General features: G+C 45.1%; 1 protein-coding gene across 3 annotated transcripts in view; it reads right to left on the minus strand.

Moving 5' to 3' along the window:
- Positions 1-19,897, minus strand: part of LOC112235274 (hormone-sensitive lipase) — a 37,382-nt gene that overhangs the window by 4,972 nt on the left and 12,513 nt on the right. Inside the window, exons 2-12 of one of the 3 annotated variants that reach the window (XM_024403694.2) lie at positions 14,800-15,041; positions 14,328-14,612; positions 14,125-14,215; positions 7,461-7,606; positions 6,827-7,012; positions 5,534-5,686; positions 3,140-3,284; positions 2,512-2,739; positions 2,227-2,385; positions 983-1,185; positions 115-378 (exon numbers count right to left, since the gene is read on the minus strand). In XM_024403694.2, coding sequence (XP_024259462.1) covers positions 115-378; positions 983-1,185; positions 2,227-2,385; positions 2,512-2,739; positions 3,140-3,284; positions 5,534-5,686; positions 6,827-7,012; positions 7,461-7,606; positions 14,125-14,215; positions 14,328-14,612; positions 14,800-15,041 — 2,102 coding nt within the window. Of the gene's footprint in view, positions 1-114; positions 379-982; positions 1,186-2,226; positions 2,386-2,511; positions 2,740-3,139; positions 3,285-5,533; positions 5,687-6,826; positions 7,013-7,460; positions 7,607-14,124; positions 14,216-14,327; positions 14,613-14,799; positions 15,042-19,897 lie in introns of those variants that run through there. The other 2 variants (XM_024403696.2, XM_024403695.2) reach the window with 2 other exon arrangements.

The raw sequence follows: 19,897 nt of genomic DNA on the forward strand, positions 1-19,897 counted from the left end.
ATAAACGGTGTCAAAGAGGATATTATAGGATCAAATAAAAAATAATAATTGGTGGAAAAGACCCAAAAAGGATTGGGACAAACCAGTCCTCAACTCCATTTCCCTCCCTCTCACCACTAGGTGTATGGGGGGTAGTCCTCTCAGCATGCTGTCGGGGGCCAGTAGAGGAGACATGTAGGGGTTCCTGATGACAGGCGAGGTGGCCAGCTTCATCTCAGCCAGCCGCTCAGAACGCAGCGGTTCGAAGCCCAGGGGGAACTCCCGAGGGTGCTCCAGCACCACGCCATCCTCCCCCTCAGGGGGCGCTATGGCAACAGAAGACAGAGCATCCGACATGGACACCACCTCTTTGGAGAGGAAGAAGCTCACGTTGTCAGGCTGGAGGGGTACAGGAAAGATAGATTACCATGGCAATACATAAGTTAACACTAGTCTAAGACCAGGACTGTGAAAACCTGATGATACTGGATCATACTGATGCGTCTTTCCGTTGGGACCAGACACTTGTTCTAAGAATCTACTAGCCTCAAGTATATTTTTTCACATTTCAAATCACAGGAACAAACATTGACATGTTTCACTGTGACATCATGTGACAGTTCTTCATATTCCCCCTGTAGACAGAGGCATTCATTCAGACTGGCTTTATAGAAGCACAGAGATGATCCCCATACTGACACACTACAGGTTACACTCAGACACACAGTTCTGTCTGCCTGCCTGCGCCAGTTAAATCTGTGGAGGAGGGAACAAGACAAGCAGCTTGGTCACCATCTATTTGCATAAATTATTCAGAGAGGCTTAGTTAAGACAAACACCAACACTTCAGTGACAAGTGTATGAAGTTGTTGTAAAAGGAGTAAGGATGAATCTGCAACACTGATCTGAAGTCAGTTTAACCCCCCCCCCCAAATGGTCAGGATTTGGGGAGGGTAATCTGATCCTACATCTGCTTTAAAGGGAAACTCAGGGAGTATCATACCGTGGTTTCGGGGAACACCATTGCATTGTGGGCAGGTGTGGTGGGGGCAGCAGCGAGGGTGGCGATGGCATTGTTGGCGTGGCCTGCGAGGGTCTTCAGAGACTCTCTCCTAAGGGAGAAGTCCGAGGGATGCTCAGGGGGGTCCGAGTAGGGTGAGCTGATGGATGCCTCAGACACACTCTTCTGCACCGACGAAGACGTGTCTGGAGAGAAAAGAGAAAGTCATTGACAAACCAAAATAAGACAGAGGCAGAGTGAGATAAAGACTGAGACCATTATGGAACAGGGAAACATCAATGAAGACATGATTGGAGGACGGTGAGAAGAGGCGGGGAGTGAGGGACATGCAGTTATCGGGAGATGGATAATAAAAGCTAGAATCGTTAGATACTACATTCATTTTTGGACTAATAAATTATTGATATACACCATTGATTGAAGAATAACACTTAAAAATGCCTTGTGAGCTTAGTTCAACTGTCACACCCCATCAGAACACCACAATCTTATTTCATCCCAATGTTATAAATGTAAACAATATAAATGTAAACTAACACTGTAAAGCTTTAAACCTACATTTATCACATGGGTTCCTTCCATCCATAGCAGTCTACAGTTTGAATTTGAGTGGTTACATTGCTCCAGGCCCATCCCTCAGCTTTTGACCAAAACAGAGCCTGGGTGCCCACTTTGTTATCGTTTCAACTGTGGATTCTAGCTTTAAGCAATAATGGTGTCATTACGATATGATCTCCCCGTCACAACACAGCTGTAAGAGGTGTCATGGCTTGTCTGTTCTCAAAGATGTACTCACTGAGCTCTTCTATTAATAATGGCCTGTAATAAATGTACACCCCCCAATGACAAAGTCATTAGTCTGGCTCACAGCTGCTGTGTGTCAGGTAAAATGGTGACGCCTGGAATAGTCTGCTTACTGCAGGGTTTCAACACAATTAGTGGGGAGAACCTTCTGTGGCCTGAGACTAAGCAGTGAATTGATATGTATGGATGAGGGTGTGACGTAACAGGGTGGTAGCCATGGGTGATTGATTGGTTAAGATGTTAATTATGGATATCAATTTTAATAAAAATCATACATACATGGCCCTTCCGGTAATAGGAAAATATTATTTCACCTCAGTCAGACACAAAGATGAGTGAACACAAGTACATAGACACACACATACCCTCTCACCACAACACACCCCAGACCCCCTCCAACACACACACACTGGTGTACCTACCTGTTGATGCCGTGGCAGCGGCTCTGTTGGGGTCCAGTAGGGAGTGGATCCAGTTGGATGCTCCCTGTTTGAAGTCTCTGAGCAGCAGGGCTGTGTCTCTTCTCACCATGCTCAGAGTGCTCACCTTCTCCACCTGCTTCTCTGCCTGGGGCTCCTCACCTGGGAGAGAGAGGGAGGGGGGAAATGTGGTACCCATCACTCACCAGCATTGATTGGCATGCACAAACACCACGCACTACACTCAGGGGCAGTAAACCATCTCTGCTCCCTCTCACACAGTCGTACCTGCGTAGGCGCTGAGACACCTGGAGAGCACACTGAGGGGCAGTAGGGGGTCGAAGAGGGTGAGCAGGCGGGAGGGCGAGGCGTAGGCGGTGAGCAGGATGGCAGGGTAGGCAGCTACGATGCCATCAGGCATTCGCACACCATGAGACGCAGCGCGCATCGATGTGGTAATACACAGGTTACCACCGGCACTGTCACCGGCCAGACAGACATTCTCCCCCGTCCAACCTGAGAGAGGAGAGTCAGAGTCAGTAGATTGAGGCGAGAGAGTGAGAGAGAAACAGAAAGAGGGAGAGAAAGGAGAAAAGCTGACTAAAAGTGAGTCTATATAACACTTCCAAGTCCCACTCTCTGTGCCCGTGTTTATATGGGGCAATGTTTAATCTTGTCCCACAATGTTTTATATTTGAGACATAAGTTGAGACTATGACATTCAGTTGAGTGAGTTCCAAGCTAACCAGTCTTTAGCTTTCTGTCATAATAATCTATTAAGTACCAGGAAGTATCAATAAACAGGCATGTCTATTTACATATACACAGCATCAAAATGTTGTCAAAGACATTTTCCACTCTGGGATATTAAAGATCCTTTATTCTAAGATAAAGTGGTAGTGGTGTGTAGTCCTACCCAGCAGGTGGTGGTTCTTGATGGCCCAGCAGTAGGCGTAAAAGCAGTCCTCCAGGGCCCTGGGGAAGGGGGCTTCAGGGGCCAGAGAGTAGTCCACAGACAGGATGGGCACACCCAGGTCCTGAGACCAGCTCTTCAGGTACGGCTGGAGAAGAAAGAAAGGGGGTGAATGGAGGTGAAAGGAGTGAGTTAACCCCCTACCAGGGCAGGCAGAGTGCTATTTGCAGTTCTGAATGCTTCTTAATGCCCCCTAGCTAGCTTTACAGGAGGTGGTATTAAGGATAGGAGAAGAGGTCCTGGTATCAGATGCCCACCTTGCAGGTTCTGTAATGGTGAACTACCAACCAAACACTGCCTAACTCCAGTGGCAGCTTGGTAATTCTGTTATGAAAATACCAGTTATGTGCACTGTGCTCACAAATGCAATATGACAACCTTGCTCTCACTACACAGGGGTGGTGTTAACCTGTTGTTGCTATGCAATTTGATGTCATGGTAGCTAAGTGATTAGCATTCTTAGAAACATACTTCTCAGATCAAACATCCTTAGAATATTTGCTTTTATTATTATAACCTTGTACGGTCATCAAGTACTTAGCCTAGTCAGAGAGCGTACATCTGACAATAAATCTCATCTGACATTATTAGTCTGCCCTCTACAGAACTTTCTCTCCTGTCCTTCGAACACCTCTCCTCTTCTCTCTAAGCATCAGGGACAGTGTCAGTAGTGACAGCTCCGCCTCTCTAAACAATACACAGAGAGCCTCACCTCAGTGGCCCATGACTGGATGTGACCACATCACACTGCCAGACACCACCTCAACACCATCCCTGGGAATCTGCCCTGCACTCTTAAAGCCACGCTGTCATAATGGATCCCAGTCTGGCACCGCTGACATGTGTGGTGTGTGTGCCTGCGTGTCAATTTGAACGATCGCCATTGTCAGTACATGATGTGTTTTGACACCCGTCAGCACCGCTGGCTAGATCTGACAATCACAAGGTTTGCCAGCGGCCCCCATAGAGAGATGAATGCCCACAGAACAACAGGCTGGGTCTAAACTGTCCTGATGAGAGGTGTGTATGGAAAGTATGCCCACCTATCCATAACCTTGCAGATCATCCCCTACTGCCAGGGTTACAGGGTGTAGTAGTTCCACTCCTCTGCAGAGACAGGCACTGTGGTTAATCTGCTTCTGGGCTAGCACCTCTGACACACACTTGAGTGATTAAGTTGTGGCCCATCCATTATTGGGGGTCTGGATCAATGGTGTACTGAGAGGGACACCACAGACTTCTGCCCTCACACTACACAGCTCCCTCTGTGAGAGAGTGAGAGCTTCAGCCCTCAGACACTATCCATCTCCCTGAACACTCCAGGAGGAGGAGTGAAGGTGGCAGGAGGGGGAAAAGTAAAAAATGGAGACACCACAGACTCCTGCCCTCACAGGCTCTATCCATCCCCCCACTGGCCAGGGGGAAGGAGGAAGAACAAGAGTGGGTACAGTGCAGGAGGGAGGAGAGAGAAAAGAAAGCAACGAGCCAAAGTGATTACAAAAATGACAGAAGAGGTCATTAGGACAAAGGAGAGTAGAGAACAAAGGGAATAATGATCAGAAAGGAGGAACACGTAGAGGACAGGGCTAGAGGAGAGAGTCTAGAGATCACACACAGATAGACATCTTCCATTAGGGCCTATGTAATATAAAGCCATAATAACTTCATGCAGAATTCCAGGCTAATTCAACATGACAGGCTTGTTCCTCCTCAGATCACTTCCTATAGCCTTTGGTTGCTAGGCTATTGGAGATCAAAGGACTGCCAGTCCACTCTGGTTTCATGGTGACGCTTCTCAGTGGTTAAAAGTAGCCTGCTGGTTATATAATATAGCCCCCTGTCTCATCTGTCAGAGGCTGAGCTCTGAGCTGATCACTTCAAGAGGACAGGGGGAGAAGGAGAGACAGGAGAGAATGAGGGAGGAAAGAGACAGGAGTGGAAGAGGGGGTAAGGGGGGCTGGCCTACACCAATTACTAGATAATAGAGTGATACAAATAAAGTCCATGTGTGTCCATCAACCCTACAGGATGAATTAAATGGTCTTTAGCAGGAAGGGCTCCCTACAGGGAAGCCATGGAGTGAAAACACAATCATATCCTCAAGACCACCAAGTACACCTCTAATAACCCAACTCCCAAACTGTTCATTAGAATGGTTTGATTCCAGTTAACTATAATATATTAAAAAAGACATCGATGTCTTGAACACAGATAGGCTGTGGAGAGAACCAGGCCACACCATGGGCTCCCACCAGAGACACTAGTTAGGTTAAAGGTGAAACGTGATGTCAATTCCTTACCAACGAATGAACAAGAGAGAACAGAATGTGTTGTTACCTCGTGAGACTTGGAGGTCTGGGCCACAAAGCCTCCTCCGTGGTAGTGAACCAGGAGCCAGCGAGAAGGGGGGCTCTGCTTGGTCTTCATTCCCAGAGACAGGGAGATCGGACCCCCCTCAGAACGAGACAGGGACAGCAACGCCTCACTGTCCTACAGAGACAGACAGACAATCTATCATAGTCAAAAGGTAGAAAAATTATGTTTTCACTTCAATTGCTACAGATATTGATTTGTCCGTTTGCTTTACAGCTCTCTGTTGAACAATCCCTTCAGTCAGGATTAGCTGTGCGTTTTTTTCTCTGCTCCTGACTGTCCTTCCAGCTCCACCAGAAACACACCATCCTCATTCCCATTCATTAACATTAGCAGGGAACAGCAGAGGCTTTCGCTTGTGTCCTCCACATAAAACAACAGCTCTTTGACTGAGCAGGATCAATGAGTGAGTTGAAAGTGTTGGCTGATATGTCTGGTTTAATACCAGACTACAGATGCTCAGCTCTGCTGTTCAATACCTCCCCAAATAAATAAATGTGAGTGTGTGTGTGAGGATTTAAAGGGATTAAGAGCCACGGATGAGCAGAGAAGACACTGTTGTTTACAACAGCTGCTCTCAGACAAAGGAAACGCAAACTAACAGAATCCCTTGATATTCGAGCATTTCACGCAGGAAGAGGCTTCTCAACAGCTTGAAGCCAATTAATATGAGAAATACACACTGTCAGACTGCTGCTATTAAAGGTAGTACAGCGACAGCAGCACATTTTGATCTACCAGTTAAAAGGTTCTGCATGTCAGATTTGAAAGGTTAACAACAGTGAACTTTGATATAGAATCAGCTGAGACTGGAATATAACTAGTATGAGACCAGGGTTGTATTCACTAGGAACCGAAGAACCAAGCGGGACCTACCTGCATTTGTCCAATACAAACTTGTTTACTTTGCAAAACGTTTTTCGATTATGCTTCTAGCCTTAATTTGCATTTTGATAACATACTTACAGTATTTCAAATTTTTATGTGTATAGTGTGGCTTACTATTTTTTTTATCTTTGTTTCCATTGAACGCGCCATAAAAATAAAGGCATTTAAATGTATTATATGAAAACTGCCTTGGTCCTCCTTTTTCATCACATATAAAGGTGGTTTGAAATGTGGCTTGAAATATCCGATCCCATGTACTTTTTGGCTGTTCAGACGGCAGGAAAAGTACGATTCGAATCAGATATAACAAATAAAAAAAATAGGATTTGAGTCACTTCAAAATGCCAATATGAACAAGGCTTTAGTTACCTGCCCCTCCCTCAGCTCGTAGGAGATCAGCCTCATCTGCACGGGGCCAGGGCCGGTGTGGGCCGACGGGGGCTCTATGGTGACAGTGAGGTGCGGATCGGCCACCAGCGGGAGGTCAAAGGGCACAGGGGGCACCGAGAGGGCACGGTTCACCTTCACCTGGGTGGACGTCATACTGGCTAGACTCTGAGGGGACGAGTAGAAGGCAAGGAGGAAGAAGATTACTTTGTCATCCGTCACAGATACACCGCAATGTTTCAGTCTTTTCCTTCAGGAGGAGGGACAAGAAAGAGTGAAGGCAGAGGGCAAATCAGATAAACATTCATAATTCACCATATTATTTCATTATTTTGTTTTGAACTTCCGGTCATTTGTAGGTCAATAAACTTGACAAAAAGACAAAGCTGAGAGCATCTCCTCATGGCAGGAAAGCATCCAGTAAAATCTAAACACAGTGACAGTATTACAAGCTCTGTAACTACATAACTAGAGTCAAGATAGCCAACAGGACAAACGCTGAGACAAACACATGCAAGGGAAGAGTACTCTACCACTGAGCTGTACATCCCAGCGCAAGGGAAGAGTATTCTACTAGCGACCCATTCCAAGGTCCATCCAGTGGTCAGTGACTCACAGATAGAATCTCAGTCTCTGTGATGTTCCAGAAGGCCTTCCAGAAGTGGACGTCCAGGTTCTGAGTGATGCGTTCAAACGCCACCCCCCTTAGCTCCGGGTCAATGGCGTACTTCCCTGAGGTAAAGAAGGAGCTGGCTGCTACACCTGGAGAAGGAGGGAAGGGGGAGAGAAGATAGTGGAGAGATGGTTGTAGGAGGCAGGCAAGAAGGAGAGGGTGATAGACAGTTGCAGGTAAAAAGAGAGGGGGACAAGGTAGTGGAAGTGGCAGAGAGAGAAAAATGTATAGGTATGGATAAAGATGAATGAAAAGAAACAGGGAAGAAGAGAGGGAGTGAGTAGCTAACATCAAATCACCACCTCACTGAGACAGAAACACAGGGAGGGGGAGGCAGAGACAGCGTGATGGCCATGAGTGGAGGCAGTACATGCTACTGTTAAACAAACTCTTTCAATCCCTGTAGCTACAGGACTGTCTGGATGGGACGGAGCAATGGTCACTTGTTGTCCAGGAGAGCTGAACTGTATGGCTATTTGTTCTGCCACAGCACTAAAACAGATTCCCCTAATCTAATTAATCACCAAGACTTGGTTAAAAGGTGACCATGGGGATAGAGTGACCATGTCAAAGGCTGGATCTATGTCCCAGACAGACTATAGCAGTGGTCAAGGGGGACAGATACTCACCATACGGTGCAATACCTCCTTGCTCCACTGGGACGCAGCATAGAGCACAAGACAGTGTTCGATCAAATCGCTTGTGTGTGCAGTCACATTCTTTATAAACAGTGAAATGCTTACTTGTGTGTGCTGTATGGAAAAGGTGTTTCTGTACTCATAAGTGTCCATATATCCATGACCTATGAAAATGTTGGAATCCTTCTAGACTGTAATGTCATTTGGGGATTAAGAAAGAATTTCAAATGTGCGTGTGGGGGTTAATGGGCAATGTAAGTAAGTCTCCCTTTAACCTCTTGGGTAGGGGGCAGTATTTTCACCTCCGGATGAAAAGCGTGCCCAAAGTAAACTGCCTGTTCCTCAGGCCCAGAAGCTAGGATATGCATATTATTTGGTAGATTTGGATAGAAAACACTAAAGTTTCAAAAACTGTTAAAATAATGTTTGAGTATAACAGAACTGATATGGCAAGTGAAAACCTGAGAAAAATCCATTCAGGAAGTGGAATTATTTTCATGTAGCTGTTTTTCAACTCAATGCCTATAGAGAATCCAATGGGTTAGGAATCAGATTGACATCTAGTGGAAGCCATAGGAACTGCAGTCTTTAGACATGGTTTCAGGCTTTTATTTTGAAAAACGACGAGTAAACAGCCCTTTTGGTCAGAGGAACTCTGCAGACCTGATTCGGCGAGCTCCGTTTGTTATTTTTCCTTTCTATTGAAAACGGTATTGTCCGGTTGAAATATTATTGATTATAAAGACAAACAACCTGAGGATGATTTATAATCATCGGTTGACATGTTTCGACAAACTTTACCGGTACTTTTAGTATGTATTCATCTGCCTGCTGTGACCGCCTTGGAGCCATTGGATTACTAAACAAAACGCACCAACAAAACTGAGTTTTTGGGACATAGAGGGACTTTATCAAATATTTACTGTGTAACTGGGAGTCTTGTGAGTGCAACCATATGAAGATCAAAAGGTAAGTGTTGTATAGCACACTCTTTTACTTATACCTAACATAAGGACAGGACATGAAACGGGAGTAGAAATTAGCGTGGACATTGTTTAATGCGTTTCACAGGAAGAACATTCCAAGCATTTCAATGTAGGTAAGCATTGGGGGGGGGGTTTACAGGTGCCCTAAAGGGACAAAACTAGAATACGAATACACAACATATTCCTCCCCCTTTTACCATTGATGACTCATAAGGAAAAAGTAAATATTCACTGTTTTGCCTATTGTTTTCTTTTTAATATAAGTTCTCTATGTAAATAATGAACTTTTCAGAATAACCTCTTCTAAACAAGGGATAGAGGGTAGACTGCCTCAGTCCCCAGACTTAACCCTGGGGTGTATTCTCTGAACTAAATAGTCAACCTGTCAGGGTGTTGTCTTTCTCTTGCAGGGTAATGATGACGTACAGGTGAGTCTACAGTCACATTATCTCGGAGTCTGAGTGGTGATGGTGTATGCCCAGACTGGGGTGAAACAGTACCATGAGTAGGCACTCTGGCTGGTTCAGGTGAGTCTGGAGCACTTTCCACATTCGTAGGTTGCTGCAGAGGATGTTCAGGTGATAGATAGCTCAGTGTCGTGGTAGCTGATCTTGGTTTGTCATTTGACAGGAGTCATCTGAGGTTGGTTCCTTGCAAAAGTTGATCCGCTTGTCTTCTCCATATGATGTTCTCCGGTGTGTGAACTGTGTAGGACACAGGCCCTGTTTGTGCAACCACTGTGGCTGGTATCCACTTTGGACCTTTGCAGTAGTTCCGAGCAAGAACTCGCTCTCCAGCTATGAAGCTTCTGTGTTTTGCTTTGCTCCGTCTCTCCACCTGTGCTTGCTGTTGTGTCTGTACAAACGGTCTCGTCTTTGGAGGTCTCAGGAGGTCGAGTTGCGTGTGAAGCAGTCTTTTCATCATGGCTGACGCGGGGGCCACTTTGGTTGTAGCATGGGGAGTCTTTCTGTAAGTTAACAGGAGGTGTTTAGACACCTATTGAGGGAGCTGTTCCCTTGTGATGATTTAAAGCTTGCTTCATCGCTTGGACAAACCTTTCAGCGAGGTCGTTCGTTGCAGGGTGATACAGCGCTAACTTGATGTGCTGAATTCCATTTGCTTCCATGAATGACCGGAACTCTTCAGACACCAGTTGGGGGCCATTATCACTAACGAGTTGCGTTGGCAAGCCGAAGCGACTGAAGATTGACCGTAGCTCTTCGATGGTTCTTTCAGCTGAGGTGCTCTTCATCACTGTGACCTCAGGCCATTTGCTGTGTGCATCAACTACAACTAAGAACATACGATCCTCCAGTGGGCCTGCATAGTCTATGTGGACTCGCTGCCAAGGCTCCTCTGGGAAGTCCCATGGGTGTAGTGGCGCTAGCTGAGGTATCTTCCTTATCTTTTGACATGCAGAACATGACTTGACCTCAGCTCCGTCCAGACCTGGCCACCAAAAGTAGTGGCGTGCAATCTCCTTCATTCACACCATGCCACAGTGCCCTGAATGGAGTTCAAGCACCTGCCTTCTCAGTGGCGGTGGTATGATGACACGAAAACCCCATAGCAAGCATCCAAACTGAACTGTGAGCTCGTTTCTCCTCATTAGGTAAGGTTGTAGGCTGTCCAACATTTCTCCTTTTCCACGAGTGACAATGTCCACGACCTCCGACATCACTGGATCAGTGTGGGTGACCTTTTTCACTTGGACAGAAGTAACTGGGGCGTTCGTCACTTCCTTGATGTAGAAGATTTCAGCCTGGGAGTGCTCAGTGTGTGCGACAGGTAAGGGAAGCCTTGAGAGGCCGTCTGCATTGCAGTGCTGCTCAGACCTTCTGTACTTGATATCGTACTGGTGAGCAGATAACAATAACAACCATCGCTGCATGCAAGCGACGGAATGCCGGTGTGGGGACCAAAGATGGAGGTGAGAGGTCTATGGTCCGTCAGCAGTGTGAATCAACGGCCAAACAGAAACTGATGACATTTCTTACCTCCAAACACAAATGACGAGTGCTTCACGCTCTCTGTGCATAATTGCTCTCGGCTTTACTTTAAGGTCCGTGATACGAAAGCGATTGGCCTTTCTTCACCTGATGGCATGATGTGTGAGACAACCGCACCAACGCCATAAGGCGATGCATCACATGCCAACTGTAATGGCAGGTTGGGGTTGAAGTGAGTTAGGGCCTCTGACTGAGCTAAGGCCGTTTTCACTTTCTTGAAAGCCTCCTCACATCGGTCTGTCCACTTCCACTGTTGGGTTGTGTTCAAAAGTACATGCAGTGGCTTTAACATGTTAGCTAGGTTTGGCACAAAGATTGTGTAGTATGTCAGTAGTCCTAAGAATGATCACAGCTGACTCACGTTCTGTAGGGATGGAGCTTCCGCAACGGCCTTCACCTTCGATGGCGTGGCCAAGGTACTCAGAGGTCCGGAAAAACTCGCATTTGTCCTTCCAGAACCTCAGACCGTACTCCTCCAATCTCTTTAGTGTAGCGTTCAGGCTTCTCAGGTGCTCCTGCTCGTCTTTGCCGGTGATGAGTAAATCATTGGACCCCAGTGAGCCCGCTCAGTATCTGGTCCATAGCTCTCTGAAACAAGGCCGGAGCTGAGGTGATTCCAAATGGAAGCCTCCGGTACCTGTACAGTCCTTTGTGAGTCACTATGGTCAACAGTTCTTGACTCTTGGTCCACATGCATCTGTAGATAGACTTATGTCAGGTCTATCTTACTGAATTTTTGTCCTCTAGCTAAACCAGAAAAGTGGTCGTCAATGAGGGGTAGTGGATATTTTGAGTGATCCACCTTTTTTTATGACTGGAACAACAGGTGTAGCCCATTCACTAACATTCACTGGATCCAATACTCCACTTTCGACTCATCTGTTTAGCTCAATTTCAACTTTTGGTTTTATGGCGTATGGGACAGGTCTAGCTTTGAAGCATTTGGGTTGCTGTCTGGTTTCAGTCAGGTTAACTGTTATGTCCTTTATTCTGCCAAGGTCTCCTTTGAACACATCTGCGTGTTTCCTCAATATCCCTTGTAGGTTGGTGTCCTCTTTTGCAGCCATGTGAATTTCCTGCCAGTTTAGTTTGATCTTTACCAGCAATGTGCATCCTAGCAATGCTGGATGGTTACCTTTCACAATGTAGAGTGGTAGCTTTACCTTCTGTTTGTTGAGCTCCACTGTAACAATCACACTTCCTCTCACTGTATGTTTTCAGAGTCATCTTTGTGGGCTGTAGTGTAAGGTTATGTAGTTTCTCCTTCTATACAGCCTCAGACAGCAAAGATATGGCTGCTCCAATGTCCACTTGCATCCGTACTGCGTTTCCATCCAGTAGCGGTGTCACCCAGTACCCGTATCCATTGTCTGAAATTAACATAACATGCAAAGATTCCTCCCCTTCAGACACTTTGTTCATCCTCTGTGTGCTCCATTTTATGCACTTTCTTTTTGTACTTCCTGAAGTGGCTTTTCCTTTGTTCAGTACTTTTGTTTGATTGTGTCTTTACATGCACATTCGATGTGACCCTTTTTTCCACAACTTCTGCAGTCTAAGTCTTTGCACCAACACTCCTCTGCTTGGTGACCTGGTTTCCCACAGCGATAGCATGGCTTCCCACCTCCTGCCTTGTTTTTTAACCACGTAGACACCTTATGCACTTTGGTCGATGCACTTAGCTGTTGTGCGTCTTTATTTGCCATTTCCATTGATGTACTCAACATTACAGAGAGCAATAGAAGTTACTCTCAGTCAAAAGGTGTTTCTGAATTGCCTCGCTGCGCATCCCACACATTAACCTATCATGTATAGGGTCACTGCTCGCCCAAATTCACAGTTTTCAGATTACTGTTTCAAACAGCCACAAACAGATTGATTCCCTCTCCTCTTGATTTCTCTTATGAAACTGGAATCTCTGCGATTATCAGTGTTTTGGGAGAACGTCATTTAAAAAAAAGGTAGACAATTTCATCATATGATTTATCACCAGGTTTTTCAGGCATTACTAGGCTGCGCAGTAGATTGAATGTTTTTCCTCCCAAAGGTCAAAAATGTTGGCACAACAACTTCTGCTTTAATTCCATTTGCCAACACAAAGTACTCAATACGTTCTGTGTAAGAACTCCATTGTTCCACAGATTCAACAAATGTTCCTACATTTCCAATCAATGAAGACATTTTCGGTTTATTTTTATTTCTCACACTTCAGACGGTCCTGTACTCCCAGACCCTTCTTTTTTTAACTCATGCTGACTTCACTTTCTCCCGCAGCGAAATTCTTTCTATCCCCCCATCAAAGGCTAGCTAGCATCACTTAACTGGTTAGCTCCACGTTTTGTTTGAGTCTTTCTAAAGCAGATTTTTTTTTTTTAACTCAGACTTTCTGCAGAAGATGAGCACAAACGTGAGAACGTTTCTTCCTCGTCTCCAGTTTTGTTGTATAGCACACTGTATTACTTACACAACTAATAAAGGACAGGACATGAGACGGGAGTAGAAATTAACGAGGGCATTGTTTCAGGAGTTTCACAGGAAGACCATTCCAAGCATTTCAATGTAGGTAAGCAAAGGGGAGTTACAGGCACCCTAAAGGGACAAAACTAGAATATCAATACACAACATTAAGGGATTCATTTTATCGCCATTTCTGACTTTTGACTCCTCTACCTGGCTGGAAAATGCTTGTATGCGTTTGTGTGCTGGGCGCTGTCCTCAGATAATCGCATGGTATGCTTTCGCCGTAAAGCCTTTTTGAAATTTGACACAAGGCTGAATTAACAAGAAGTTAATCTTTAAACCGATGTAACACACTTGTATGTTTTCTGAATTTTTACAATCCCTTCACGTCACAATCCCTTCACGTCGACTGAGTTGCCATGTCAGTAGAATGGTTTAGGATGTAAATGAGAATTTATTAATGATTGAGTGGCTTTTGTTTCCATCAATAGGGAGGTTTGCTGGAGCCACTGACCAATGCCTGACTGGTTGCGCCTGTAGTTCTCTCCAAAGGCCACCAGGCCAATGGCTATGGTCTGCAGACAGGGACGGATGGCTGGAGTGAACTGGAAGAGGAGAGACATGAACACAAATCACTACAAAATATTTTCCCCTGAGGCTAACCAAAAGGGCCTCAGTCATTCCAAAAGTATTCCTCCCTCCAAATCTCCCCCCTACCTGGAATCCAAGGCAGCGTCCGTAGAAGCAGCCCTTGTGCATGGAGGAGTACTCCCGGACAAAGCTCTGGCTGAGGCCGCTCTCCTCGTGGAAGAAGAGGTTCCCGTGGCTGTTGTCGTGCAGCAGTCGCTGGGCCAGGTAGAGCAGGGCTCTCAGCTGACATAGTGCCGAGCAGTAGGCCTCCATCTCCCCTGCATTGTGGGCCGTCCGAAAGAAGATGCTGCGTCGGTTGGTGGAGATGTAGTGCCCCTTGTGAATGATGTGGAGAATGCAGCAGCGCACCACCTAGGAGAGGGGTGGGAGGAAAAAGAGAAGGGAGTGAAAGAAATAGTGGGGAGGAAGAAAAGTGCTTGTGTGAGAGAGAAATAACATTAAGAGAACGTCAGAGCAAAAAAACACAACACACACTCCCTCAATCTCTCTTAACTAGGGAGTTGTCACACATACAGACAAACAAACCCTGCCATTCTACCTTGACTAGAGAGCGGTATCCGTTGGCTGGTATGTGTGGGTCAAAGTCAAAGTGGTGGTAGACAGCAGCAAAGCCGGAGATGACAGGTTCCAGGCTGCTGGCGTGCTCCTGGATCAGGGTCATGGTGTCCACCAGTCGCTGTGCCGCACCCCCCTGGGCCCCCTTAGCACCCTCAGAGAAGAACGTAGCATTCTCCTCACACACACTGTACAGGGCAGTAAACACCGCCTTGGTGTCCATCACTGGGGGGGAAGAGAGAAACAAATCAGCATGCAACACCATACAAAGACTGATCCTGTCTTATTCCCCCCAAAATAGGCTATACTTAATACTCACTTCATTCAAATGGCTGACCCACTATAGCCAGCCTTATACAACAGGTGATTTGGAGTAAGAGTCTATCCCATGACATACTAGACAACATACACATAGCCACATTCAGAAAAACAGGCATTGTTTGCATCATTACCCTAGCAACGCAATACTGCTGTTACTAGGGTGGCACATTTGAGGTAATATTCAGAGGTGGAAAATTTGTGGGAATATGGGAATTAATATTAATACCATTTAAATGTCGATGTTTTTTGCTTTGGAGATATTTACCATATCATATGGAGCCCGAAACAAACCTTTTACCTTATCATAAGTAGGCAATTGCAAATGATTAAATCCTTCCAATAGAAATAGAAACACTTAGTTACAAATTGAATGAGTTGACTTCACATGGAATGATTTCACTGAACAAAAAGGGCATATTGAATGATCCATCGCATCTCCCAAAAACATTTTCAACATACATCTGTAAAATGATAGTCCAGAAACTAAAGCTTTGGTTGTCTTCCTCTCTGTCTGTCTGCCATGTCTTCTCCCTGGACCTCAATGTCCACCTCTTGAATATCAGACTGAGGCCTCATCTTCAGTCACTTTCCAACCCTGTTGATGATGGCTCGTTGTCAGGCTCAAAAAGCCTCAAATTTGCCTGGATGGCCACCAATTTTTCAACACTTGTATTGGTCAGCCTGTTGCGTGCTATGGTGTGTGTGTTCCCAAACAAGGACCAGTTGCGCTCTGAGGCGGCTGATGTTGGTGGGATTTGGAGGATAATGGAGGCAACAGGTGAAGGAGCCTCAGATCCAAAGTCCCTTCCACCAGGTGGCTGATGAGATATGTTGGCACAACTGTCATATTGCATCTCCATCCCAAAGCCTTTGCCTGGAAGTGTACTTTGCCAGACTGCCAAGAACCATGCCTTCATCCAGGCCAAGGTGGCGAAACACAGTAGTGATGACACCATGGGCCTGGTTGATCTCTGCACCAGACAGGATGCGCTTGCCAGCAAACTTTGGGTCCAACATGTACGCTGCGGCGTGTATAGGCTTCAGGCAGAAGTCTTCACGCTTTTTGGTGCATTTCAGAACAGCAGTTTCCTCTGCTTGGCGCAACAGTGAAGTGAGCAGGGCAGTACGGATTTCTTCTCTTATGTCTACAAGCAGAGTCTGATGGCATTGTCTCCCTCAATCCATTTAATGGCTACTGCTATAGATTTCAGGAGTTTCAGGCTGCTTACCACTCTCTCCCAAAATACATCTGGGAGGATCCTCTTGATGGGGCTGTCCATATCAACAGATTGATATGGACATTTATTGGAGACGCCTTCCCCTCCAGAAGACTGCCAAACATGACAACACCACCCCAACGGGTGCTCTTATTCTTCTCAATTTGCTTGGAGAGGTAGATTGCTGCTATAATTTGACCCTTCACATACCTAACCATTTCCTTGGCTCTCCTGTAGAGTGTATCCATTGTTTTCAGTACCATGATGTCCCTTGAGGAGCAGATTCAATGCATTGTCTGTCACCCATGAAAATACCTTCTGTGGTCCAAGGTCATTGATGAATGCCTTCAGCTCATCTGCAATGTAGAGACCGGTGTGCCTGTTGTCCCTTGTAGAATACTGGTTGAGGGGAGATAAAGCCAATTATTCCTTGCCCACGAACATTCGACCACCCATCAGAGATGATTGCAATACAGTCTGCTTGCTCGGATTTGCTTGACCTTCACTTGAACTCTGGCTGGAGGGGTGTATGCTGGGCGAAGAACATTCAGAAATCTCTTCCAATACACATTGCCTGTGAGAATCAGAGGGGAACCAGTTCCATACACAGCTCGAGCAAGACATTCATCAGCATCTCTGACTACGTTCCTCCATTGAGTAAAAAAAAACTTCTGATTCAAGGAGGACCATGAGCTGTTGCTATCGATAATCTGTCCGATTCATAATTTTCACTTCTAATAGAAGTAGAGGGACTTCTGTCAGAGGTTGCTTGGTGCGAGCGCTGAGGGAACTTTATGCACCTGGCCAGATGATTCTGCATCTTTGTTGCATTCTTCACATATAATTTGGCACAGTATTTGCAAGTGTACACAGCTTTTCCTTCTACATTAGCTGCAGTGAAATGTCTCCACACATCAGATTGGAAAAAGCCAAGGACACTGTAAAGATTAGAGAAATATATATATTTTTTGTGTTAAAAAAAAAATACCATTCCATGTACAGATAAATAGTTAAGCCGTTAGATTAAACTCCTCCTTTGTAAGATAAATGGTTTAATATTAAAACAGGTGAATTAACACTCAATTAGCAGGCTCGAGCAAGCTAAAACCCACATGGTAGCAAAAACTGACTAGCAGAAATTATTAACATTAGAAATGATTTAAACACACTTTGCTGTAGGCTACTAGTTATCAAAAAAATCATGTATATCATAAAATATATTCACCCAAATCAGTATTTTAGTCCAAACTTACCAGAAAGCATGTAGTCCTTGGCTCAGACAGTGTAGTAGTGTGGGCTCAATAGCATCTCATTAGTGTGCAATATCTTGTGAATCAGCTGTATATGTGATGGAAGAGTGTACTGCACATGTGATGGAAGAATAAATTGTGCATGCAGAGGGTTGCAATTCAATTGGGAATAGTTCAACCAAAATATGCCACAAGACCTAGAATTGCCTTGTGTATCCCACAAAAAAAGGTTCATGGTTATAAGCTAACTTTCTTGATGAATTTAAGCCAAAGGTCGAACTTCCCATGGAAAATTCCCAGAATGTTTGACCCTTTGCAACCCTAGCGGTTCCAGATCCAGTCATCTGCCACTGTAAAACGCATTGAGACGATCCGACATTTGCAACATTGAAATTCGATCTCCACTGGGGTACTGTAATAATGAATGTGTCGAGAGTCGGGACGAGACAGAAAGCTTTTCTCTGCCGGTCGAAAACATGAATCAGCATAGTTTTTCTGGATATATACACAAAGATGTCAACAGAAAAACAGGTCAAATGAAACAAAAGTGCAGCTCGTTTGCCGTCTTTCAACTTCAGTCTGAAGTGATTGTGTTAAGTGTGTAGCTAGCAAGGGGGAAGAGCCTCCATAGCAACCATTTTTGGGTAGTTGTGCTTTACATGGCAGTCAGAAAGAGACCATGTCACAACCATGATAAATGTCCTAACACATGGCCTCATGTATTATTGCTTAATTAAGTATAAAAGCTGATTGAGTGAAATGTTGCGCAAGCTGAGAAAACTAAATCCAAGCTTCATTCCTCTAAGACAGTCATGTAACAGGAGCAGAGAGCAAGTGGTGGAACACACCGTGTTGCTGTCTTCCCCGCTCTGTCTTTCCACTCTTATGGTCCCCAAGGGAGATACATGACTGAAACAATTTATGAAGAGTTCATCAAACAGAGTAACCATGCATTAACAGTGAACTGAACTGCCATCCAAGCAATTAAAACCTAACGCCCTGGTGGACTCCTTGTGGAGTAGCCAGGCTGCCTGCTGTATTGAGTTCTAGTGAGCAACCGGAGATCAGTTTCCACAGCAGAGGCACAGGGCAGAGCAGCCCAGGTGACAGGTACTTACTGTATAGAATGACGAAGCTGGAGTGAGCAGAACAAGGGGAACTACTCCAAGTCTCAGAGCAAGTGACGTTTGAAACACTATTAGCACGCACCCCGCTAACTAGCTAGCCAGTTCACATTGTTTACACCAGCCTAATCTCAGGAGTTGATAGGCTTGAAGTCATAAACAGCGCAATGCTTGAAGCATTGCGAAGAGCTGCTGGCCAACACACCAAAGTGCTGTTTGAATGAATGCTTACGAGTCTGCTGGTGCCTACCATCACTCAGTCAGACTGCTCTAGCAAATCATAGACTTAATTGTAACATAATGACACAGAAATACGAGCCTTAGGTCATTAATATGGTCGAATCCGGAAACTATCATTCCGAAAACAAAACGTTTATTCTTTAAGTGAAATACGGAACCGTTCCGTATTTTATCTAACGGGTGGCATCCGTAAGTCTAAATATTGCTGTTACATTGCACAACCTTCAATGTTATGTCATAATTACCAGGCGGCCAAAACTGTTGCATATACACTGACTCTGCGTGCAATGAACGAGAGCAAGAGAAGTGACAATTTCACCTGGTTAATATTGCCTGCTAACCTTTTAGCTAAATATGCAGGTTTAAAAATATATACTTCTGTGTATAGATTTTAAGAAAGGCATTGATGTTTATGGTTAGGTACACATTGGAGCAACGACAGTCCTTTTTCGTGAATGCGCACTGCGTCGATTATATGCCATGCAGGACACGCTAGATAAACTAGTAATATCATCAACCATGTGTAGTTATAACTAGTGATTATAACTAGTGATTATGATAAATGATTAAACTTATAAAAAACAAATGCTAGCTAACAACTTACCTTGGCTTCTTACGGCATTCGCGTAACAGGTAGGCTCCTCGTGAGGCAGGTGGTTAGAGCGTTGGACTAGTTAACCGTAAGGTTGCAAGATTGAATCCCTGAGCTGACAAGGTAAAAAAAAAAAAACAGTTGTTCTCCCCCTGAACAAGGCAGTTACCCCACCATTCCTAGGCCGTCATTGAAAATAAGAATGTGTTCTTAACTGACTTGCCTCGTTAAATAAAGTTGTAAAAAAATAAATATATTATTTTTTAATCGGCGTCCAAAAATACCGGTTGCCGATTGTTATGAATACTAGAGGTCGACCGATTTCAAGTTAAGGCCA

The sequence above is a fragment of the Oncorhynchus tshawytscha genome, linkage group LG23, assembly GCF_018296145.1.
Source record: "Oncorhynchus tshawytscha isolate Ot180627B linkage group LG23, Otsh_v2.0, whole genome shotgun sequence".
Taxonomy (NCBI): domain Eukaryota; kingdom Metazoa; phylum Chordata; class Actinopteri; order Salmoniformes; family Salmonidae; genus Oncorhynchus; species Oncorhynchus tshawytscha.